At 37.7% G+C, this 17033-nt stretch overlaps 1 protein-coding gene across 2 annotated transcripts in view; it reads right to left on the minus strand.

Annotated features, from left to right (window-relative positions):
- LOC137924890 (pleckstrin homology-like domain family B member 1) overlaps positions 1–17033 on the minus strand; it is a 164169-nt gene that overhangs the window by 57851 nt on the left and 89285 nt on the right. For both annotated transcript variants that reach the window (XM_068768274.1, XM_068768275.1), the window contains 3 exons: positions 4897–4979; positions 2751–2924; positions 260–403 (listed from right to left, as the gene is read on the minus strand). In XM_068768274.1, coding sequence (XP_068624375.1) covers positions 260–403; positions 2751–2924; positions 4897–4979 — 401 coding nt within the window. The remainder of the gene's footprint in view (positions 1–259; positions 404–2750; positions 2925–4896; positions 4980–17033) is intronic.

A 17033-nucleotide genomic window follows, 5' to 3' on the forward strand; every position in this document is an offset into this window, starting at 1 on the left:
TTAAAAAGACAGTTTCCAACCTTTGGGAAATTTATGTTGACCATAATTTAACATTGTTTTTTTCTAAATCCCGATGATAACCTTCGATTGATACCATGAATTAGAAAGTAAGTGATAATCATAAATAGAATTGTGCAACGGTTGAATAGGGCTGGACGGTTGAATATTGGCTTGATTTATCTTTCTGGGTAGGCCTGTCTTAGTAAAAACCTAACAAAGCCAATTGGTTGGGTTATATGTATACAATGGGCACACTTACCAGGGGGTACGCATTGCTCGTTTGGCTGGAACTGTATCGGTGCCATGGACACGTGACCAGATGGCAGCACCGACTTCATGAGTTTCGCCTCCTCCGGATGGTTAAAACGAAGGTAATTGGAGCGTCCAATTGTCAGCATGCTGCCTGGAATTCGACGCAAGCAGGTTTAAGTACATATTGTATAAGTAAGAAAAGGACTACTATATAACTACTTCCTCTAGTCTCTCGGAAAACACTCGGTGTTTGGCACTAATCGGTGTAACATTACTCCTGAGGATGCCCCGTGGAGGAGTGAAACACGTGTTGAGTGATTTAACGGTGGTAGTTGTGTAATTTGCATTGTTTGCCGCATGCGCATTTATCAGCGGGCTGACGGGCAGTGCACTGCGCGACTACTGCTTCATAGCGGAAGTAGCTATATAGTAGCCCTTTTCTTACTTAGGATGGACTTCCTCAAAGTAACGCCTGAATCCATTAGATATATTGTATAGTCTGATTACCCAAAACTAAAAGTATTTTCTGTTTGTAATTTTTATGAAATAAAATTTTACAACACAGATTCAAAAAAATAATCTATATTGTATAGAATAATTAGTTATATATAAAAATCTTTAAATGAGTCAATATATATCTCATTTGTCAGCAAAAATTTTTAAACCTTTCACAACTATTTCCAACTAATCTGTATAAATTGTTCACTTTGAAATACGTTACATTAATTATTTTTTTTCTATTGGAATACGTCAAGACAATAACTTCGGAATACAAAGTCTGCGGGGACAGATAGTAAATAATAATTAATTTTAATATCCCGTAATTCGAATATTGAAAACATTTTTTCTTATTTAGGATGGACTTCCGCAAAGTAACACCTGAATCTATTAGATATTTTTTCTTACTACGCTATCATTACGTTATTTAATATTTCTGAACATATTAATTTTTGGAGAGACTGTACCATATGCTAATACACTGCTCCGAAACCTTTTCCCATCTACGGCACACCAAAATCTTTCCTAGAATTTCAAGACATACAGAAAACTAAATTTTAGAGACGAGTGAACGTGACATGCCATTATGTCTCAAATACAAAACACGTACAAAGAAAAATTGTAAAATTTCAATTTATTAACTTTTACCGCGGCACACTTGTATACGACCTATGGTACACCGGTTGCGGAGCACTGCGCTAATTGACAACAAATGACCTATACATTCCCTCTTTTTTTATGTCCCCCGCTATTGAGGGCCTCTCGTACCCCTATCTTGTGGTGGGACAGGGTCTTTTTTGGGCAATTTTTTTTCTCTTAGTTTTTTTTCTTTCCGTTCTCTGCTTCCATTCTTCACATGATCTTTCATTCCATTCTTTTATACCACATTTCTTCTTTCTTACCCTTTTGTTCTGTTCGTCTATTATTCTTCCCTTTTTCTTTTTACATTTTTTGATTTATATTTTTATTTTACATTTTTTTTTACACATTATTACATATTCTATAATTATTTCTATCACAGTTTTGTTTCTATTTACGTTTTTAATCTATTTATCTTTTTATACTCTGTTTGTTTTATTTCTTTCTATCGCCTTCTCATTCACATTCTCTCTTTTAAGCTTTGACACTTATAACCATGGTTGCACAGACTTATTAAGACTAGGGGCCACTCGGGCAAATCATGAACTGATGGCGGGCCGGCCGCCAGATGTAAATTTAATTTATTTTTTTTCGGTTTTATTCTGGAATAGAATTCAATATTTTTCGAATGTATGTGAGTATTATTTTTGCTGTCGGCGGGCCACCAGTATTCGACCGGCGGGCCGCGGTCTGTGCATCTATGCTTATAACCAAACACCTTGTACATTTCTTTTGCTTTCCAAGTGGCAATGCCGTTTACAACATGAGAAACTCCATCAATGAGTAAGTTTAGGAATAACATTGAAGTTTTGTACTAACCGACAATTTTTTTAATATGTATATTAACATTTATTATTTTAAACAATATTTACTTTTCACGTATCTACGAAATCTACGGCAGAGTCCCATATCCCCAGCTTTGAACGACATATACCACAGTCCTGTTGAATATGTAGGAGTGGTCGTAGTACTGTAGCTTCTTGTTCTTCTGTAGCTTCTTGTTCTTCGGTAGCTTCTTGTCCTTCGGTAGCCTCTTGTCTTTCTGTAGCTTCTTGTTCTTCTGTAGCTTCTTGATCTTCTGTAGCTTCTTGTTCTTCTGTAGCTTCTTGTTAATGTTGACCGCACCTCCGCTAGCACTTATAATGAGCGCAGAGACTCTCAACAGCGCGATGCAAACTTTTGTTGCGTCTACTGTGGCGCCATCTGTCATTTATCCGTTTCATTGCCGCCGCCGCCGCGATGCGATCGACGATCACGTGGGTAAGAGCTCGTTGCTAGGCAACGCCACAAATACATGCGTCTGTATTTACTATAACTTGAATAACAATGTTCTTGTGAATAAGTCTGCAGTGTGTTCTTACCCTGGGAAAGACGCGTGGGCTTGTCGACCGGCAGACCGTCGAGCAGGGTACTGCCGCTGACAGGGTACAGCGTGACGACACCGTGCGAGTTCTCCACGCGGCAGTGCACGCACGCTACGCCCGTGCCCACCACGTAGATGTCGCATGTCGGGTCCGAGCCGATTGTCACACGACCTGGAATACATTGCCACAACTATACTATTCCAAATCCGGTGAAATGGCAGAACGTGGTCGAACCTTCGCTACCTTATGAGGTCTTAAACTAGGCATCCTCTGCGCCACGAAAATAGCTTTATTATATGAGACCACTATAATCATCAGCTTAAAATTATGTTTACAACATCAACTAAGATGAAATTCAATACAGCTCGTATTTTTAATTTTTTTTTTAACAAGTACAATTAATTTCCAAAAATATTTTTGGTGAACATACTCCGAAATAAAATAATATGCCTTATGGCAGAGCCTATGTTTAACACATTATATTTGTCACTTGATAGTTTGTTAGAAACCTTTTACATTGACCTAGGAATGAGTGAAACACTTTAAGGAGACTGTATCTATTCTCCGGAATCTACAGATGCTAAGACAACAGTGAGAATCTAGTGGTTGACGATGAATGTATGGCTAATGGAATGAAAGAGAAAGACTGGGAAAATTGTAGAATGAAAGAAACAGTACGACAGATAAGATGATATATGAAAAAGAAGAATGATAATAAGTAAAAAAATGAGTAAATTACTAGAATTAAAAAGTCCCTGTCCCACACGAGATAGGGGAACGAGAGGTCCCCAACCGCGGGGACCATTAAAGAAACAAAAAAAAAAAACAGTGAGAATCTTGTTCAAAAAATGCGATGCCCTTTATCCAAGCAGCAACGGATCAAGTCATAGATAGAAGCGTTGTTGGAGTTTCTCCTGCAACTTCTACCAGAGCTAACCCTTTCCGAAGTCGTAGCAAAAGACACAATACGACTTCTAAATCTAATATTTGTATAATTCTAGCAGAATTACGTTTAAATTCAACATAGTCTGATATGTGTATGTATTTGTATTAACAGATTTTAACACTACACAAACTAGAAATAAAAGAGAGCTAGCCACCTGATGATTGTCTAATTAATATCTTTTATTACACTAAGGATTCCCTGAGATCTGAGACCTCCGCTTACGAATTACCAGGACCAGTAACTCGCCTGATTGAAAACGAAGATGTGGTGGAAGATGAAGCACGCAGGATCAGTAGTCACCTATTCACATTAACCCTGAAGAGACCTGGCATACAATTTTCGGGAAATAAGCTGGCAGATCATCCCATACAGGCTGTGTGGATAAGAAATGTTGAATTAAAACGTTCGGTATATATCCATGGAAATGTAGACCTTCGTCAAATTTCCCGTGAATCTCTGGAAGTCCATACTTTGGGAAAAGTCAATATAGACTAACCTACACTTATTGAAGAATAAAATGAAACCAGGCTCCAAAAGATGCTCTGTTTCATTAATCAAGCTATTAAAGCTGGACTCGCTTGACTAATGGAATACGAGGTATGTGGAAGGCACGAGGTCTTCGGTGACGCAGATGTTTTTCCAGAACACCGTTTCCGTCTAATTCCACCAAGTGCATCACCGGTTACAGCTGGACACGGTTCTGGTCCAGATGTTCACTGCACGGGGGATTCGCTGAGTACCTGATAGGTTTAAACTCAAGGAGAGTCCCTGGTGTACCTGTGACCCTGCGGTGGGTCAGACCGGGGCTGATCACCGGCTGTATTTAGCGCAGAACGTATGGACAGCCAGTTTCAGAAAAATATAGAGGAGAGAAACATTTCCAAATTATTATAGGAAGAAAAATACGCTAAATCTTCTTGGAGTATTGTAAAAAAGATAATAAATAAGGTAATTAAAAGCATTAAATCCTAGTCGAGTAAAATTAGAACAGTAAAACAAACTGCCATAGTATATAATATCAAGTTTAACAAAGCAAAAAGAGCATTTATAATCAAAAAATTGGAATGTAAAATATTTTAATAAACAACAGTAAATAAATAAAATATCTCCTATAGCGGGGGCCATAAAAAATCACGTTTGTATTGCCATAGCCCCAAATTACAAATAACAAGATGTTCAGTAACGAGTGTCAATTACCTTGTTTGATAGGATGTAATGTGACAGCTGTGCTGAGACGGCCCGTACCAAGGCTGACCAAGTGCGGAGTATTACTCGCCACTCTGAAACAATCATACAATTCCATTATTAATATTATTTATATACAGCATGATCGGTTATATTTGCAAAGCTATAAGCGGGTGAATTTATATCTCATTTGTTAGCAAAATGCTTCAACACATACTGAAACTGTATTGAAGTACAACAGATAATAAATAATTAATTTTAATACATAGTAATTTAAATTTTGAACACTTTTCCGTACTATATTATCGCTTTCTTTATTACATCCGAAACCATTGTTTTTTGGGTAGGGAGTGTCATATATTAATTGACAGCAAATGAATTAAACGTTCATCTCTTCAAAGCTTTCACACCTATAACTAATCTTTCCATATTCCATATTTTTTGCCAAAAGATCATCAATCTTCTGTTGAACGTATTATGGTTATCATCATCTTTTCAGCCGTGGGACATGCAGCGCTAGACATATATTCCCTATAGATTTCAAATAATATCGTAGAAAGCGATTTGCATCCGGCGACTTTTGGTGCTTTTAATGTGATCGTATGTCATATTTTAAGTGGACGTATTTGGCCCGCTTGTCTCAAAGTCCGCTTTGTAGCTTGTCTTCTGCAGTACATAAATCAATGGAGCTCTTCATTCTGGAACGCTGAGTTTAATTCCAAGAGGGAATTTATCCAAAGATGCTGATGATGATGGAGAGCGAATAGAATCAGAAACAAGGAGATCAGCTGAAGAACGAAGAACACCGACGTGACAGTGGGTAGGACACATCGCCGTTGGGGCCGAAAGGTTCTCGAGTGGCGACTACAGGCTGGGCCGGCAAGAGGCGTTGTGGTCCGCCTTCCACTAGATCGGACTCTCCGGCGTGGCAGTCGGAGCTGTGGATCCTACCGGACGAGATCGGACAGGACTTTTCCTTGCCAGCAGTCGTGTCGGCGACGCTGAGCGGGTCATCGGCGTGGAGGTCCGTGGCTTCCTTCTGTGAGACCGTCATGGTCCAGAAGGAGGCAGCCAAACGGGACCGACATAGGAAGGATCCCGCTCGGAGACGACGTCGTCAGCGCAGGGACGCGCCTCGCGACGGCCATCTAAAGCATGGTGTTCCTCTACCATAAACGAAGCCTTCGGAGTCGCAGGAGTTTAGAGTGGGGGCCCTAAACTCCCACTAGCTTCAGCGACTCTGAGGCGGACGATGGTTCGACGTGGTCTCGAACCATCGTGATAGCGCCACGAGGGTTTCAGGGGTTACGTAAACCATACACGCGTACCTCGGAACGGGCTATCTATAATAGCACAGCGCGAGGGAAGACCGCGTGGCGATCCCTGACCGGGAGATACTGCGGTCCCCCGTATAACGCAGAGGACGATCACCGGGGGGGTTTTAATGGGGCTACCCATGAAGGACGGGGGTATGTGGGATTCCTAAATCCCACATACCCCCGTCCTCCCCCTAGAGGCGGGGCATCTTGAACATCCGGAAGATTTCCCCGCAAACCAAAAAAAAGGCTTTCCACTAGGTGTACTGATGATATAGTTAAGGTACAGGACATAGGCGGAACTCCCTGAACGCGGACAGCGCAGGACCAGTCATCGTGGGCATCTTTGGGAGAATTCTGTGCCTTGTCGTGGGCGTCCATCAGCTGAAAAGGCGACTGAAGTTTCGAGTCCAGGTTACTTCTAAAAATACGGTGGAGTCGGTATATTCGTTTTAAATTTCTCCAGTGTTAGATTTTATTGTACACACGGTTACTTTATGCTATAAATAAGGTCTTGTTTGTCCACTTTGTGAATGTACATTCCACATTTCTTTTACTAGTCAGAATTGTTCTCTTCAAAAACTTAAAACCCCTCGGCCATCTGTCTGGCCATAATGCAATAAAATATTTTTGTTGTTTATAAATTTATCAAGGCACCGGCACATTTGAAGGCAAAACGTACGTATCTATGCTTGCGATCGAAAAAATTGTTATAATTTGTTTCCATATGTAGCTCGCGTGAGATCGCTTGTTAAGATAAGAAAAGCGAAGGCGGCGTTGGCGTGGCTGTGTTCAAATAACTTCACGACTTCAAATTTGATTTATTTATTAAATAATAATAAGTTTAAGTAATACGGAGGTATGTTCTTTGAATTGTATTATCTTGTTTGAGGTATATATATACACCAATACCTCGCTTTGCTTCGTTTCGTGTTGCGTTTATTTCGCAGTTCCGTCGCTGCTTAATTAGTACTAATTTTCACTGTGCGTTGTTAGATTTTCGCTGTTGCGTTGTTTTTGGGTTGGAGTCTAAATTTTTTTGAAATTTTCTAAAAGAAGGCAACACTTGTTTCTTATTGCGCCATGCCATCAAAACTTCCTTCTCCTTCCCTTTCTAATTAAAAACAACGCAATTTGAATACAGTTTTATTTTCACTTTGTTTTGCTAATTTTAAGAGTTCATTTTCGATTACGTAGTGTGTTATGCTTTTTTTAAAAGAAAATATTAAATTCATATAAATTTTTACGTGTTGTTTCTGGTTACAAAAAGTTAAATATTATTCAAATTTATTTTTTGACAGAGTTATATTATTTTTGTTTTTTAAATGTTCTGTTTGTTCAATTATATTTTTAAAAAGTAGTGTTTTGGTAACCCTGGAACCTATCTTCGATCTTTACATAGTTTGCTATAGAAAATCTTAATTCACTTTGCGGCGTTTTAATTTGCGTCGTGTTTTTTTGGAACGTAACCACGACGCAAAGTGAGGTATTTGTGTATAGTGCTATTGGAATAGATGTACTGCGTCAGACATATAGATATGTTTTAGCTATGAGTAATGAACACGAAAGGTTCTCGAGTTATGACCATGAGACAGTAGACGCGGCGTGGGTAGATCTTTCATTAATTGCACCGACGATATAATTAAGGTGGTCGAAAGTCGTTGGACGCGTGCAGTGCAGGACCTCGTGGGGATCTTTGCCGGAGGCCTATGTCTTGCAGTGGGAGTCTACCGGCTGGAAAGACGAAGAATCAATACGAATATAGTAATTTTGAAACACAACATTGCTAGTTCTATTTTAAGGTCCATAAATAGCTTCGATGCTTTTCCAACACGGAAAACTTGATGCGTCAAAAGCTTGTAACGTTCATCCTTCATATTACTGGCCACTACGGTCAAAATACTTTTTTGTTAAACCGTTCGAATTCAAATTTAAACGTCTTCAGTAATGTTGTTGCTACCGCTGTTCCATATTTTCCATATGCCCCCTTGTCTTGGGTAAATTTACAGTATTCTATTATTTATATTCTCATCTTTCTTCCATCTGAATGTCAATTATTCTTTATTCTCTTATTCCTTACATATTCTTTCATTCCTTTTTATTCCTTTTACCGTTCATACCTCACCTCACTTTCATTACCATCCCTCACCGAATTCTACAGGTTCTGTATTACTTTGTTTTTGTCACTTTCTTATTGTGGAAATTATATAAAAATAATTATTAATTAATATACATGTAACGCCATCTATTGGAACATAGATTGTATAGTGTTCCTATCATCATTGTTATAAAGTAAAATGTATGTATGTTTCTAAACGTATAATAAAAAGTTAGTTCTGTTCGAATCTCACAACCGGCGTTGTATTATACTTATACATTATGCATTTATTGTAAATTTTACGTTTTTATTTATTTCTGCTTTTTTATTTTTAGATATCGTTGTATTAGGATCGAAATCCTAAAGTCTATGTATACATGTAAACACACCGCCTACATCACCTCTGGCTATCTCCTTACCACGAAAAAGAAACGGATATTAGATTAGAATATATTCGACTATTCCACTAGCGCCATCTGTAGGCACTCTTCAAACTAAGTTGCCATATAAATACATAATTGTACCATATGACAATAGATTTATTTACATGACAATAGATATATTTTTTTATTTCTATATATATATATGTATGTGTGTGTACTACTTGTAGTTGTACTATATATACAGTTTCTTTCCCCTTCTTCTTGACAACTGTAATACCAGAGCAGAGTAGTCAAATATAAAAAAGAAAAATATATGTAATACACGAAACAAAGTGTATATATTGTTTCGATTATAATTCACGAGATAATTTTTGGTAAGGTGACAATATTATGTAGCACTATATGAACGGGACTGTCCGTCGATGTTCCGGCGCGTGGTCACTGTACTCGCGCAAGTCGCATGCGCGTCGTCACGGGACAGGAAGCGGCGTCTATTTCCAGTGGCGCCGCGCGGGCGCACCTTTTGCCCTTTTTGCACGCCATCGTTTGTATTGAAATCAACCGCTTAGATTTAGTCGAGGTGAATTTTAATATAATATTACTAACGATAATATTTTATATACACAAACTAACAACAACTGTTAAAAACACAGTATTGTTTGAGACATATGTACAAATAAAAGGAGCAACCTGATCGATATGAACACGACTTGCATTAGAGATACGAGTATAAGGACGTAAGATACAAAATTTTATTTTGAGTAGTTTTAATTTATATTCAATTAATAAAATTATAAATTAGCATGTGTTTTTACTTTAAGTTTTTAACTCTAAACTTCACTACAGTTAGAAATTTACAGAAATCAATATCAGGTAAGTAGGGGGTCTACCCAACACGGAAAAACATGGCAAGGGGTCTACGACACAAAAAAGTTTGGAGAACTCCGATCTAGAGCAAGCGATTTTAAATCGTATTTTTAAGGTTATTTGATATTATATGGCCTACTTCGTTTCGGGCAGATATCTCCATAGGCAGTCAACAGGTCAACGCTATTGCGTCTAGACGAATAATCTTAAACTAATGTAATTTTCATTTAAGTTTTTTCTAGATTCCAGATCTACATATACAAAATTTTAACTATAATTGCAAATATTTTTAAAGGTTTATTCCGAGGTATAGGGATTTCAAGTGGTTTAATAAAAATACAGCAACGACGTAGTTCCTAGTATTGTTCGTGGATTCTAGACCTACATATAAAAATTCTAACTATGATTGTAAATATTTTTAAAAATTTCTTCCGAGGTATAGACGGGGATTTCAAGTGGCTTTATAAAAAAAAAACTGCAACGACGTAGTTCCTAGTATTGCTCGTGTGAAGTCACAGTGGGCAGGGAACATTTATTTGATGTACTAGAAGTTATACTGCTAGCCGCTAGCTCTAGATTTTGTGCAGCTTCATCGTAATTGAGCATGTGAAAACAAAGGTCCACGGACTAGAAATTTTAAGCTGGGGATCGGTACCCCAGTTACAACGAAGACGTCCACACGCGGAGAAATATACCCGTGTAGGTGTATAGTGTAGTGAGTGAGGTGTAGTGTATGTAGCACGAAGCGAGGACTACTCGGCGGTCGGGAGAAACACTGGCCTCTCCGGACCGCCCTCGCTGTGAACGCGGGTTAGGCGGACGCGGCCGTCGTGTCAAGTGTAAGTGAGTAGTGCATGACATGTGCATCGTGACTGCCGGGGCTCGATGTGAGGCGTGTATCCTGACGTTGAGACGGGGGAGCGGTGATTATTTAAACTCCGCTTTAAGGGTATCGAGAAGGGCCGAGTGCTCCGCAATACAGAGAAAGATCTCCGAGGGACCGGAGGCATCCATCGTCGAGGTCTACATTGGCGAGGTAGAACGCGAGGGCTTTAAGTTTCTCGGCAGGCGAAGGGGGTATAGGGTTTGGTGGGCTTCGGTTGCTCGTGAGCCACCAATGAGGCGGTATGGAGGGTGGCGGGCTTGCTTCTCGAGTAGAGTGGCTTCGTCCAAGCTGAAGTGGCTGGGAGCGAAGAGGGAGAAGAGGTTTCTAAGTGGGCTTTAAAACTTTCTCCGCGGGAGCTGAAGATGTTGATCGGGCGACGGAGCACATCACTCGTGTAACCTATGCCCGTTGAGTTCGAAAGCTTGGCGAATGGTCACCAAGACCCGGTAGATGCAGCGTGGGTAGAACCTAGATAAACATATCTCATAGTTAAGATCGCGGGTAGCGCAAGACTGATCTTTGTGACAACCCTGGTGGAAGGCCTAGGCCTTGCAGTGGGCGTCTATCAGCTGATATGATGAAAGAAAATTGCATGACGTTTTCGTCTTCGCGACCGATTACAACTGATATTTCATACTTTATGACAGTGGTGGGCAACCTTTTTAATATCTATAAAATAACCTTTTTCGCGTGCAACGTATAATGTAACATTTGTTAATAATTTACAAACCTTTATTTTTATTAAAAAATATATATACAAGATATAGAAATTTGACACCGCGTCGCACAGTTTTAATCGTTGGTTATTATAAATAATGATTTCAGTTTATAACGTACCACCATTTTATTATCAATTAATTTTATAACAACATATTGATGAAAGTCAAATAAATAAATTAAATTTTAGAAATACTAAGCGGGCCGCGTAAATATGTTTAACGGGCCGCATGTTGGTGATTCCTGCTTGCTTATTCCTGCGTACTTCCAAACTAGAAAATTAAAATCTATAATTAATTGTCTATCCTTTTTCGGGACATTTATATTAAGGTACATAATTGTTCTATAAATAATAAAATAAAGTAATAAATCAATTAATTAAATAAATAACAGGAAACGTAATTTGGCGACGCCTGCTGTAACATTTCAGATGTCATCGCGTGAACGCGACTCGCGTTTGTCCCCACCTCGTGACCGCATGTGCAATGTTATTTTTACACTCCAAACCGCATTTTACTACCACCTTATTACTATTGCCATTAGGTTCGAAATATATTAAAAAAATACAGAATTCCTGAATATAACTTATTTATTTATTCGTAATTTAGTCTTAATATGTTATGGTATAAGGTTTATTTTCGTTTATACATTAAATATTATAGTTTTATGAATATGTGCACGTGATGTCAAATTGGTTTTATTTCAGTTCGCTCTAGAAATAGATCGGCGGTGTTTGTTTTGGTTTTATTAAATTGTTGTCGAATTAAAAATGATGTATACAAATCTATGTACTGACAAATGTGTATTTTTTTCAATTACTAGAATTAAGTCGGAAGAAAATAAATACATTTAATAAACTTTTAAGTTAAACGGTTTTTTGATACCCATATTGTGGTGGTTGTGGAATAATATGTACCTAGTCCGCCATATTGGAACGGCGTCCATTTTGAATTTTAAATTTTGACATAATCATTGTGTTTTACTAGTGTAGACCTTTCATTTGATACCCATATTGAGAGGGTTAAGGAAAAATACGTAATCCGCCATTTAGTATCGGCGGCCATCTTAGATTTATAATGTTATTGATTTTATTATATTGTATTGTCATCTAAATTAAATGTGTGTACCAAATTTCAGATCAATCTGACAACGGGAAGGTGCTTAAATTTCAATTTCTAATTTTGATCCAAATAAATTCCGTATGGGTCGAACTAAATAAAACCGTTCAAAAAACTATTTTTTTTCACTTCTCTAAGTAATTAAATCATTAACACCAACAGATGTAACATCTTTTAATTATAGCAATAGTTGTTATATACAAAGTGATTGGATATAGCTTCAAAAGGTTTACTGCAGTGTTTCCCAACGTGGGGTCCACACCCTACAGTGAAAAATTGTTAAGCGGGGCAAATCGAAAATGAACTCGACAAGAGTTCAACCTTTTTACTTTCATATAAAAATTATATTTTACATATGACACAGAAAAGGTTGGCTAACACTGGGTTGATATAATGTATAGCTCACTACTTAGTGAAAAGGTTTAAAGATTAAAAATATTTTACACCCATATTTTTTAATACAACAGACGAACAACTTCTGGCAATACATCTGCAGGACAGATAGTAAACATTAATTATTTTTAATATATAGTTATCATTGTATATAATTTATTCTGAAACCATTGTATTTTTAAATAGTTTATACATTCTTCTTTTGACGACGAACGACGCCCACTGCAAGTCATAAGCCTCCCACTCCCCCTACTCCAATCTCCCCCTCATCCCCCAAAGATCGTCATCAGTCCACCTAGTGGGAGGCCTACCCACGTCGCGTCTACCTACTCGTGGTTCTCCACTCGAGAACCTTTCGACCTCAACGGCCATCGCTCGTGCCCGCCCACTATCCTTTCAAACGAGCAATTCTTCAATCTACATCGATGATCTCGATTATTCTTTGGATCTCATCATTTCTGATTCAATATAGCAGTGTACTATACATTAATGATAAAAAATGAACTACACATTCATACTATTAATGCTTTTACAGTTATAACCAAACACTCTTTATAACCACGTTATTCATCAACCCTTTCCTTACCGCAGTCCGTTTCGTTGTCGCTACTGAACCGGGCATGTGCGCCGCGAAGTGTGCACATTGCATGGCGGTAGGCTGATGTTCGAATTTTCTCATTTGTGTTACATATTTCACGATTTTACTGGTATATTAATTAAAAATATAAGTTGGGATAATTGTTAGTAATTTATTTGGCTGTGATAAATCTTAAAACAGTGATCTACACATAAGCACACATTACAAGGTAAATGCCGGCTAACTCCGTCGCTGTTTACGAAAGGGTGAAGTCTTATAAAATGTGAAATAAGCTTGTTTTTTAATCTTTATTATATGACATTAAAGCACTAAATAAAGTGATCACTCTAAAATAAATATTATTATTTATTTTTCTATGGAAAACAAGACATACAAGTCAGCCAAAATCTATCTATCTAGCATAGAGTTCCCCAAACTTTTTTGTGTCGTAGACCCCTTGCCATGTTTTGCCGTGTTGGGTAGACCCCCTACTTACTTGATATTGATTTCCTGTAAATTTCTAACTGTAGTGAAGTTTAGTGTTAAAAACTTAAAGTAAAAACAAATGTTAATTTATACACTTATTAATTGAATTTAAATTAAAACTACTCAAAATAAAATTTTGTATCTACTATACCAACTAAATCAATCTATTGTACCAACATTCTACAACTTACACAATTTTATAAACATATATAATTATATATTTCATAGGTACTTTTATAAATAATGTAAATGTTTTGATATTATAAGATAGTATGATGTGAGTAAATAGGTACTATAAGTGTATGTGTTGAGTTCCACTATCGTGGACCTCCATTTTCATTTCATGGACCTCCATTTTCATTTCATGGACCCCCAAATTTTTTTTCGCTGACGTAGACCCCTTGCAAGTTGTTGCCCCTAGGGGTCGATATAGACCACTTTGGGAATCACTGATCTAGCAGTTAATATTAAAGTAATATATACAATGATTAATGGATGATAAATTAAAGTTGCCTTTAAAAGGCGACCTCGACGAGACCAATAACCCAGTAAAGCCTCTGCCAGACGAGCGTGAAGTGTGGCGTTTCGGTTGCGCGGTTTTGACCTTACACTTGCTCTGGTTTATTACCTTTGAGCATATTTTGTTTCAGCGATACCCGATGACGTCCGGAGATGTGAATGAGGTTTTATATTTTCCGGTAAATATATAATGACTTATTATAAAAGCTTATTTATATATTTTTATATACGTAATAAGGTTTTTGTTTACAATAATACGTCGCTGGAGGTTCCTTTTAAATACAGATGATATTTGTAACTAATACCAGGAGTATATCCAATTTGATAGTCAGCATTTAAACGATATATCTATAAATTAAAAATTATTTTTTTGTTTTTTAATTTTAAGAGAAATAAATGTTTAATTATAGGTAGTATATTTTATATTTGATATAATCAATTTGAAATCATAATTCTTCCATCGGACACCCTATACATCACTATTGATCATATAAACGTCAAAAGAAATTATTAAATTTAAAACGAATTGACGTATTTATTCCTTTTTGAAATTGATTTTGAATTTTTGATTTAGCTATATATAATAGGTTGTCAAATATCTCCCTTTCGCCTTTTTGTCTTTTGAATTTCGCGGCTATGTACAAAGCGCTACAGAGCTCGTATCTGGCAATACTATACATAATTTGAAAGGTCTTGACATAACCTACAAAACGACGCTATGCATGATTAGTTTGGATATTGCGTCCAACAGTTATAGACGTGTAAACATGGAGTTCACTAACGGCGAAATTCGCGCTATTTTAAAGTTTTCCTTCGTTAAAGGCAAATCCGCTAGAGAAACGTTCCGTGAGATTAATGGTGTTTTGGGGGATGGTACTCTATCACTTCGAACCGCGGAGGAATGGTTTCAACGATTCAGAGCCGGCGAAAACGACACCATGGATAAGCCAGCCGGCGGAAGACCTGTGACGACAAATACCGATCAAATCATGGACTACATCGAGTTAGACCGGCAAGTGGCATCTCGTGACATCGCCCAGGAGATGGGAGTTAGTCACCAAACCATTTTAAACCATCTGCAGAAGGCTGGATACAAAATAAAGCTCGATGTTTGGGTGCCGCATGATTTGACGCAAAAAAACCTTCTGGACCGAATCAACGCCTGCGATATGCTGCTGAAACGGAACGAACTCGACCCATTCTTGAAGCGGATCACCATCCGACTGGCGACGAAAAATGGATCACATACGACAATATCAAGCGAAAACGGTCGTGGTCGAAGGCCGGTGAATCGTCCCAAACAGTGGCCAAGCCGGGATTGACGGCCAGGAAGGTTTTGCTGTGTGTTTGGTGGGATTGGAAGGGAATCATCCACTATGAGCTGCTCCCATATGGCCAGACGCTTAATTCTACCATCTACTGCGAACAACTGGACCGCTTGAAGCAGGCGATCGACCAGAAGCGTCCAGAATTGGCCAACAGGAAGGGTGTAGTGTTCCACCAGGACAACGCTAGACCACACACTTCGTTGATGACTCGTCAGAAGCTACGGGAGCTCGGATGGGAGGTTTTATCACATCCACCATATAGCCCGGTCATAGCGCCAAGTGATTACCACCTGTTCCTGTCCATGGCGAACGCCCTTGGTGGTGTAAAGTTGAACTCAAAAGAGGTTTGTGAAAAGTGGCTGTCCGAGTTCTTCGCAAATAAGGAGGGGGGCTTCTACGAGGGAGGTATTATGAAGTTGCCGTCTAGATGGAAACAGATTATCGAACAAAACGGCGCATATTTGAACTAAATCCGATCACTGTAACACTTTTTATAAAGCATTGAATAAAGAGCAAAAAAGCGGAAGGGAGATATTTGACAACCTATTATATATATATATATATATATATATATATATATATATATATAGTTCGTTCCAAAAATTTCAGGCTCTAAATCCTAAATCCTTTAACAGGGTATAGATTTCACTTTATATCTCTCGCTCTTACTAACTTATTTTATTAACTAGATCGATACCTTTTACCTTAATTGAGAGGCTTTAGGTGTATATATTGTTTACATTAATTTTAATCTGCACACACATACGCACGTACCTACAACCCGATATATATATATTTATATATATATATATATATATTCCTTGGCAAAAGTGAGAAATAAGGTACACTTATGAAGTTATAAGTATATAAAATTCTTTTATCTTTACTTTACATGCACACACATATTTCATATATATATATATATATATATATATATATATATATATATATATAAATACAAATTTAATACACAAAGTAGGTTACTTGTAATGTTAATAGTGTAACTGACACATTATATACATGAGTGTGTATATATATGGTGTTATGCTTACATTTTAAATTCCAATTGCGATCAAGGAAAATTACGAATTTAAAGAAATCAAGGTGAAGCGAGATATAGTCAAATGTACATATTTCAACCCGTTCCATAGGCGCTTAACAAACTGGCTTTTAGAGTTGTACCTTATTTAGTTTTAACAGCCTCCCTACTTCTTCACAAAGTGTTCGTATTGTGTTCATATTTTGACCTCTAAATTCCTAATGTTATATTATTTTTAGCTATTTCACACTTTTAAAGTTTATACATCTATAACTAAACAAGTGTATAGTTTATAATAGCGGCGCTAGGTGGCAGTATAGCTGTAAAATGTAGCGCCGCGCATGCGCACCGTGATACTAAATCGAAGCGACCGCAGAACCGGCCGTGAAACCCGACGCCGTATTGTAAGCGATAGTCTAGAT

Source organism: Battus philenor, unplaced genomic scaffold (genome assembly GCF_028537555.1).
Source record: "Battus philenor isolate CCGP_79_NKW_IND1 unplaced genomic scaffold, ilBatPhil1.0.hap1 SCAF_25, whole genome shotgun sequence".
Lineage (NCBI taxonomy): Eukaryota > Metazoa > Arthropoda > Insecta > Lepidoptera > Papilionidae > Battus > Battus philenor.